We start from the raw sequence: 8,875 nt of genomic DNA, 5'->3' as shown, positions 1-8,875 counted from the left end.
TAGCATTAAAAATTAAACAACATACATATACTTCAATAAGCCTAAGCAAACTTAGACAAATACTGTACTAAATATGTATAAAATAATCACCAGTTCAGCTGCCCACCCCGTAAGAGACAAGGTTTCAGAAGAGTTTGTTCTAAAATGCATATAGTTTAAAATCTGGATGGACCTGTGCTAGTCCTTTTTAAGACTACAGCTTATTCTCTCATTTCCCTCTTACAAGACATCTTGGCCACCTTCATGTTTCATTGCTTGTGGGAAGAGAAAGATGTTTACCTGTTTGTGGGGTTGAGATTTCCCATAGTACTTTGAGCTATAAGTAAGGTGAGAGTTTCTCCATACTCTTTTTAAAAGAGGAGTGAGTGTAGGCTAAAGTAGGAGCTCTGTTGCAGAGATGCTTTTCCCTGCACTGATAGTTTTCATTTTGTTGCGCTTTCTCCAACTGATATGGCTTCTTCTGCAATTCTCTCTGAAGGTAATCCCACAAATAAAGTGGGTTATTTATTTAAAACAGTTTTGGGGCTGTTACTGTTGCTAGTATTTTAGATTTTGGTTCTTTGTGTATTCTCAAACAAGCCCCTGGGCTCATTCAGAAATTTAACACCAAGGGGATCATTGTTTTGCTTGTTACTATGTCTCGTGTGCGCGCGTGTGTGCGCGCGTGCTTTTACAATCCTCGGATGAAGGGCGTAATAGAAATTTAATAAATCATTGCTTGTCTTTTTAATTAAAAAAAATGTTTCAGTTACCACGTCGCCCTGGCTGCTTGTGAAGAATGGGACATTTATTTTCCTACACACACTTACATGATACAAATGTATTTGTTTGTATATATGTATAAAATGTATTTGAGAAACAGATACAGTACTAGGGAAGTAGCGCACAGGATCCCTGAGATTTGGAGTTGGATGTGAGAGAGAAAACAGCTGTCTTGGGCCACAACAGCCATTTTATTTATTTTTATTAAAAAAGGCCCTTCTAGGATTTACTTCAAAGGGCCTCGCTGGCTGTGGAGTTTTCCTCCCTCCGCACCTGTGCCCTCTCTAGCTCCCATGCGCCTCTATGGTAAGCCGCTGCCCGCGAGCCCTGCGGGAGGGAGGGGAACCTGAGCCGGCTTGTAGACGCATGCGCAGCCGCTCCTTGCGGCGCTGGGGCTCCACATTGGCGGAAGGAGTCGTGGAGCGAACCATAGAGAGGGCAGAGATGGAGACGGCGGCAAGAGAAGAATTAGGTACGGACCTTTATGTTTGCCGGGTGGCGGAGGGGATTGAATGGGTGGTTGGGGGAGTAACTCTTATCGTTAATGGGGAGAAGTGTTGGGAGTACGGGGAGGGGGGAGAAAGTGTTTTTATCTCCCTTTTTTTGTTCCCATATCACCCCTCTCCGCCCGTCATGGTTTGCCCCGTTCGCGTTTGCTGTATCCGAGGAGTCGGGAGAGACCATCCTTTCTGGAGGGGTGTGGGGGACGCAGGTTTGAACCGAGCCCCTTCCCCAGCTTAGCCCGTGCTGGCGCTGCAGCCTCGGAAGGGTGAGGGGAGGACGGCATAGCTGTCAACTTTTCCTTTTTTTTGCGGGAAATTCCCTTATTCCAGCGCCGTTTCCCATTGCAAAAAAGGGAAGGTTGACAGCTCTGGAGGACGGTGCGCTGGAGTTAGCAAAATCCGCCTTTGCTTTTAAGTCTTACAGGGGGATTGCAGTGTGTGTGTGTGTGTGTGTGTGTGTGTTTTAAAGGGGGGATGAGGAACCGTATTTTTATTGTATTTATTTCATTTAATAAGATTTATACTCCTCTTGTGAAAAACAAAACAAAACCCTCAAGGCGGTTTACAAAACCCTCAAGGGCGGTTTACAAAAGACAAAACTGTAAAGGCAGCTCCTTTTAAACGTGCAAAAGGTTGAAATCAGATTAAAGGGAGCTCAGCTTTCCAAGCACCAGGGTAGCTTTGCCTGAACAAGAACGTTTCTAGCGAGTGCAAAAAAACAGAGCAATGAAGATGCCTGTTTGATCTCAATAGCCAGGGAGTTCTGAAGTGCAGGCGCTGCTGCGCTAAGTGATTGGAGTTGTTGCAAATGCAATAACAGGTGTGATGTGGCACCTGTAGTGGTGCTGGTCCTGCCGATTGAAGCGGTCGAGTAGGCGCATGTAGGCTGACAAGGCACCCCTCCTGTTGGCAATTGTGCTGCAGCATTCAGCACTAAATGCAGCTTCTGGATCAAGCGCGAGAGAAGCCCCACAAACAGCGCATTGCAGTAATCCTGTCTTGAAGGAACCAACGCATTAAACTAGTTAATTGTTAATACTGACCCCACTTAAAATGCATGCAGGTTTCCAAATGGCCCGCTCTTTAAGAACTGTGTGGTTGAGTTTTTCATATTTGTGGCGAATATTCATTTCTTCCCCTTAGCACAATGCATGGATGGGATGGGGGGTGGGGGTGCAAGTGGTCTCTTTGTATTTTAATTTGGGGCATTTGGCAATCCAGCGGGTCGGTGGATTCAGACAAAGTTGCACATGAGTGGTGATTTGAAGCGGAGAAGCGAGGCCACCTGAAAGGGATGTGCACGTTTTTATTTGGATGTGACAGTTCTGCTTTGCGTGTATACTTCTTTTGCATTGTCAGCGCTTAGACTACATAACCTTTTGAGCACACTTCCAGCTCTGATTCTGCATGCCGTAACTCTCAGAATCATCTTAAATGTGGGGCAAGGACAGAGACAGTGAGTGTTGATGGATCTTGCCATGTGTGAATGTGTTCATATGAGGTGTCCCTGCACCAGCTCTAACACACACCCTGCCCTTGTTTCACATGGTGTGGCCTCCCCAGCTGAGCAACTTGCCTTAATCAACCCGAATTTCAATGGAGTTCTCTCTTTCCAATGGGTTAAGGGGTGTGTGTGTGTGTGTGTGTGTGTGAACACCATAGCTAGGACTGCTGCCCTGTTGATGATACGATGGATGTAATAGCCTCAAGGTTTACTTTGGAAATAGTACTGAGATGCAATTAAGACTATTCCTCCTTGGACCTGATCATTCAGCATTGTGCAAGAGGGAGTTGGGTAATGGAAATCTACCCTTGGCTTTTACTGTGGCTGCAAGGAAGGAAAAAACCATCGAACAACCTGCGCTGGGCCACACAAGCAGCTGAGCCACCGCTTGATTGTAAAACCCCTCAAAGCAGTTCCCTCCCCCCCAAGAGATAAGCCCAACTGATCTTGATTTATTAACACACAAGCTTCTCCTATGCTTGTTTTGGGTGCAAAACCCGGTATGTTCCAACTGGCTTCCAACTAAGAGAGTGCCGGATCGAATTCTGAATTCAAAGTATTTGTATCCTCCTTTTCCACCTTGACATTGTAAGCCTTTTCACAGATCTTAATTAAAGTAGCATTAATTAAAAACACAGTCTGAGGGAGCAATCCTATACACAGAAAGGTGGCAGGAAGCAAACTGGCTTACCGGTAAAATGACATCAGATTTAAACTTGGTTCAGCAGTGGAGCTACTGCTGGCTTAGAGCTAACCTAATCCTGGCAGAGAGAAAATGAACTTTTAAATATGGTCTGTTTTATGACACCCTTTTTGCTGGCTTAACTTGTCTTCCAAAAGAACATTTGGGTTACTTAATTCAACAATTGAACATGCTTCTATCCAGGGCTTCCTCCCTCAGCTGGAGCTCATTGGAGCTCTTGCACCTCTCAGGTGGGCGCCATTGCCTTTCTAAGAGAAAAAAAGAAGTTCATGGTGAGTTCCGGCACCTCTTTTTCTAGAAAAATAGCACTGTTTCTTTCCGTTTCTGAAACACTGGTGTGGTTGACTTGTTCATCCAGAAGCTTTATACGAATCTTCCACATTTCTGAAAGGCTTTACATATTTGGCTTAGCCACATGACTGAGTTTAACTTCAAACCTTGTTCCTTGGCCTTTCCTAATATAATTTAATCTGGTGCTCTGTAGACCTGAGCAACATGGATTGCTGTTAAAATCATAGTCCCCTTCCCAATTCATGAATGATGAATTGCTCTTTCAGACATAGCATTTATCCATCTCCTGACTAACCAAGATACTGATGTGGATAAAAATCAATAATTTTTTAAAAATAATAATAATCAAAACAATAGGTTTTTTTTATTTAAATCGGATTTTTAAAATAAAATGCTTTTGGAGGAAAAATATTTCTAAAGATAGTTTTCTATTTAATTTACATTGTAGTCCAAGTGCTATTCATCAGGAAATAAGGATTTGTTTTAAGTTTTTCATGTGTGCTAAAACTCAGTCTAAGTTGTTGGTTTTTTAAAAATTATTTAACCACATCAGTTAACAAACATGGATACATATGCTATAATGTTATTGTTTTAGTTAAATAAATTGCTTAAATTGTTAAGGAAATGGTTGTTTTTCTCCTTCCAATAAAGTACAGCAGAAAAGTTGTCCAAATATAAACAATAATTTCATAATTACCTGTCTATGTATTTCTAATAGTATAACCAAATCAGTAATTTTTGATATAACTGTAAAAACTACTCTGAAAATTTATTATTTCAAAAATGAAACCTTCATCTGTTTGTAAATATTAAGATTACCAGTATACCAGCAAGAATGAGTCTTTCTGTAATTTTTTTTGTTTAAATCAAGTCTTACTGACTAGTGAGTTAAATCGATTTGCAGATACTGCAACGTGCATGTGATTACAAAATTGTGAGACAAATACTTAATTGTTTAACGCTGAGATAGCAAAGGAAGTCTGGCTTAAGTCATTCTGTGGGTTGGGCTTAGGCCATCAAAAGTGTATTCTGTTACACTAATATGTGGGTCTTTCTTTAAAACAGACCATACAGAGCTAGTACATTACTATTAGTAATCTTTCCCAGGACTGCATATTTTATTACTGGTATACTTGGCATGGTGTCTAGTCTTACCTGTTTATAGAACACTGTCTGAAGAGTTAGCATGAAATTTTGATTTGATTCCCTGCACCCATCTGTAAGTACTGGAAGAGACTGTGCTTGCTTGATAATGATTTTTCTTGCACAGATTGCTTTCCACCTTTGCACTAAGAATTATCTTCTGGACATATTATATGATGGACTTAATCATTTTAATCAGTGGTGGGGAACTCCTGGCTCTCGGGCCAAATTATGTCTTTTACTGGGAGGCTGTTTCCCCTCAAACGTGTCCCATAGCTGGCATCATATGTGACATCAGGTGCAGGGCAGGTAAAGACACTTCTGCAAAGGAAGGATCTGGAAGCCTTAAAAACGTACTCTCGATTGCTCTCAATTGTTCATTGACAAATGAGGCTTGCTGTGGGTGCCAAGCAGCTGATTGACACTTAATAGCTGATGATGATATAATACAGCTGATCGCTGTCCAAATTGGGCTTGCTCAAAGCACCAATCAGCTGACTGGTGCTCATAAGCCCTGCAGTGAAATGGGATACACAGGTAGTGCTGACTTGAGCTCAGTCTGGTCTGCAAAGGAAAATGCAATAATTTTATACATCGTTTTATAAATTAGCTAACATATAACATTGTACTATTTGTTAACAGCTGGATCTTATTGATGCTTATTTTGTCAAACAAATGGCTTATTGTTGATCTCTGCACTCGTAGGTGCTTCATTCAGAATCTGTTTGCAAGAGCACTGTCCAATTTCCTCTAGGCATGTACTTTTACAACTGTTTGCAAATCTTGGAAAGCACCATTCTGGTATTGGTTTTTGAGCAAATGCCTGATTCAGCAAAGGAGTCTGCTCCTGTCCCTGCCTCACTTGTTCAGCCAGTTGGGGTACTTGGGTAAATGATAACATAAAGTCAAATCTCTGGGTGTGGGTCTGGATCCTCGGACTGCAGGGATAAGCATGTCCAGGCAAATGCCTGAACATGCGGATTCTCCAAGTAAGGTTGGGGACAAGGGTGCGTGCGCATGTAAACTCCATCCCAATGTTCTTGCAAACAATGCTCACCACATACAGGTGAAAGACCCCTGGCAGGGATGGGGTGGGGCTTGCATGTCCCTGTCTCCACTGACCCTGTGATAATTTGCATGGTTAGGGCAAATGTTTCAACTTAGAATGGTAGAACTGTAGAGTTGGAAGGGACCAGGAGGGTCATTTAGTCCAGCCCCTTGGAATGCAGGAATCTTTTTGTCCAAGGTGGGGCTTGAACCTACAACCCCTGAGACTAAGAATCACATGCTCTACCGACTGAGCTATCCCTTGCCAACTGGAGGTTTCATCTAGCGTCTCTTATTTTGTGCCCCCCAATTCCTTTTTTCTTTTTCCTGTTCATTCTACCCCAATCTTCCACACCAAATGCTAATATACCAAATGCTCAGCAGCAGCGTTTTAGATTTCTTCCCTGTCTTCCTGTGTTTTTCCTACCCCATTTGGTTTTGTACCAAAGAGGATAACAATAGGGCTAAACCAGAATGGGAAGCACTGCTTGTGAAAGAGGCTCCCCACCCCCCATTCAGAATGAGGGCAGGAGTATTGCCCTCTCCTTGACTTGGCTTAGTCAAGCTCAACAAGCAGCAAAACCTCATGTTATATGGCCTCATCAAGAAGCCTATTCAGAGTGATAGTGGCACTTATTGCCTTCATTCTGATTTGGCTTCATCCCATAGCCAAATAGGATTGGTTGGGTCCTGATCAGGGCCGTCTTAAGCATATCCGGCGCTGTGGTGCAAAGCTCCCGCCAGCTCCCCCCATTTCCCAGAGTTTTTTTTAGGGAGAACAACACTGCCGGTGGGGCTGGAGGAGGCGGGCAGCGGCTGGAGGACGGCTCCTCTGGCGGGGAAGAGGCGGAGATTGGACGCGGCGCCTCCCGGCTCAGCTGGCCGCTTTGTGCCATGGTGGCCACGGCAGATGGAGGCTCCGGACACGGTGCTGCTTCGGCATGGCATAGTGGAGGTGGGCAAGGGTGGCGAGCTGATGCTGGGAGGTGCTGTGTCCAGCCCTCGCCTCTTCCCTGGTGCCTTCCAGAACTTGGTGCCCTGGCCTCTATGGGTAAGACGCCCCTGGTCCTGATGCTGGTGTAATCCTTTAATGAAGTGAAACACATATATAAAAGAACCAAAGCTATAGATTAGGAAAAGGAACAGCATGGAGCCGGGTGGAATTGATTTAAATCAAACTGAGGGGCAAAGTTCGCAACAATGGGCATCTACTTCCGGGTTCGCGGAGCTCGTAACCCGAAGCATTCGTAAGGAGGCTGGTACGTAACACGAGGTTCCACTGTACACTGATTCAATCCATTAGTTGAAGACCGAAAAGAGAAGGGAGGCTAAATGATGCAGAAATGTTGCCTTTGTCCCTGAACACACTTTCCCCCTCCTCTTTACGTCTGCATTTCCCTCGAGGACCTAAATGGATTACTTTCACTTGTTCTCTTGCTCCCGCCCCCTGAAATCAAATTCAGTGCCTGAAACATTTCCTCCGAAATGTACCAAGTTTGGCGTAATTGCTGTAAGATTTACCCATCTTAATAGATGAAGTGAGTCAGTTACATTGGGCAACCTTAATTTGGGATCGCATTATAGAGACGCCATTTATATTGATTTCACATGAAGAAACTTAAATAAAAAAGTGTCGTCGCTATTGTGTGACTCCTTTTTGCACTCTTGTGGAAAGGAAATTGGCAAGGATTGCTAGCCATTTGCTAGGGAAATGGATCTTTGTCAGCTGGGGAAGATTTTTTTGCCCATCAGCTGAGGGAAATGAGAGTCAACTTTGGCCGAGGGAGAATTGGAAGTAAAGGGGACCTGAGAATAATGTCCCCAAATTTCGCAGGTGGCTTTGGAAGAACGGGAAAGGAAGTTTTAAGTTACGGTTCTACAGGGAGAAATGTCGCATCTTCTTACCAAAGTGATCAGAAGCCTATTTCTGCGGCATTAGCAAAATAAATATTTCAGGACAGATGACATCCGCATATATGCCCTATAGATAGTCATGGCTTCCCCCAGAGGATCCTGGGAACTGTAGTTTATGCTGCTGACCCCAGTGTAACGGAAAATCCCAGGTGTGGAACTGCCCAGGCACCTGGCCCTTGGGGGTAAGCCCACTGGTTTCTGCGGAGTTAAATAAAGAAGTCCAGCCACTGGAGCAAGGACAAGACGGGGTTTATTATTGCGCAATAGGTTACAGTAAAACTGCACACCGAGAGCAGCGGTACAAGAACTTTTAAAAACTCCTACCATACCCCAGAATACAGTTTGGAAACATCATTACTACATCACTAAAACATCATCACTACATCACGAAAGGGGAGGGTTATACATGATTAACATATAGGAAAAACAAGATTAACATATGGGGAAAACAGAGCATTATCAGGGAGGTAGCCCTGAGCCAATGTGAATGGGTGTTAGGTATTGGCAAGGATACCTTGAGCACTTATCTGGGACAGAACAATGGGATTCCGGTTGAGGGATATTAGCCCAGTGGCTTCCTGGAGCACCCAGAGATTACCTGCTGAGGCATTTCCCTGTGTACGTGGTCTCTCGCCTACTGGATCATGGCAGAGAGATGGGTCCCCTTAAGGGCATCACTCCATACCCCAAATGAGTTTTCTCGGGAAGAGACTTTGCTTAGGTGACACCCCCCCAATAATTTCCGTAACACCAGAAAGTCACAGCTACAGCAGCATTAACAACCATTACTGATAAAATTGTATAAGCGTGGTTTAAATATTCAGTGTGGATGTGGCCATAGTGATGTCTTGTCTACTTATGAACACATAGAGCCGCCTTCTGAGTTGAATCCTTGACCCAAACAGGAGATGGTCCCTTTACCCTAGAGTAGTCCCTGTTTCTAAACTCCCTTATCTGGCCTTCTAGTCTAGCATTATGCTGCAAGAGTAAATGAGTTGAAAACCAGAT

At 43.9% G+C, this 8,875-nt stretch overlaps 1 protein-coding gene across 2 annotated transcripts in view; it reads left to right on the top strand.

The window, feature by feature from the left end:
• The first annotated feature begins 1,129 nt into the window (after positions 1-1,129).
• SLC36A4 (solute carrier family 36 member 4) overlaps positions 1,130-8,875 on the top strand; it is an 85,991-nt gene continuing 78,245 nt past the window's right edge. For both annotated transcript variants that reach the window (XM_033146119.1, XM_033146120.1), the window contains exon 1: positions 1,130-1,234. In XM_033146119.1, coding sequence (XP_033002010.1) covers positions 1,207-1,234 — 28 coding nt within the window. In that variant the 5' untranslated portion in view covers positions 1,130-1,206. The remainder of the gene's footprint in view (positions 1,235-8,875) is intronic.

The sequence above is a fragment of the Lacerta agilis genome, chromosome 4 (genome assembly GCF_009819535.1).
Source record: "Lacerta agilis isolate rLacAgi1 chromosome 4, rLacAgi1.pri, whole genome shotgun sequence".
Taxonomy (NCBI): Eukaryota; Metazoa; Chordata; class Lepidosauria; order Squamata; family Lacertidae; genus Lacerta; species Lacerta agilis.
The sequence above is the reverse complement of the archived record's forward strand: the minus strand, read 5'-3'. Positions and strand labels throughout refer to the sequence as shown.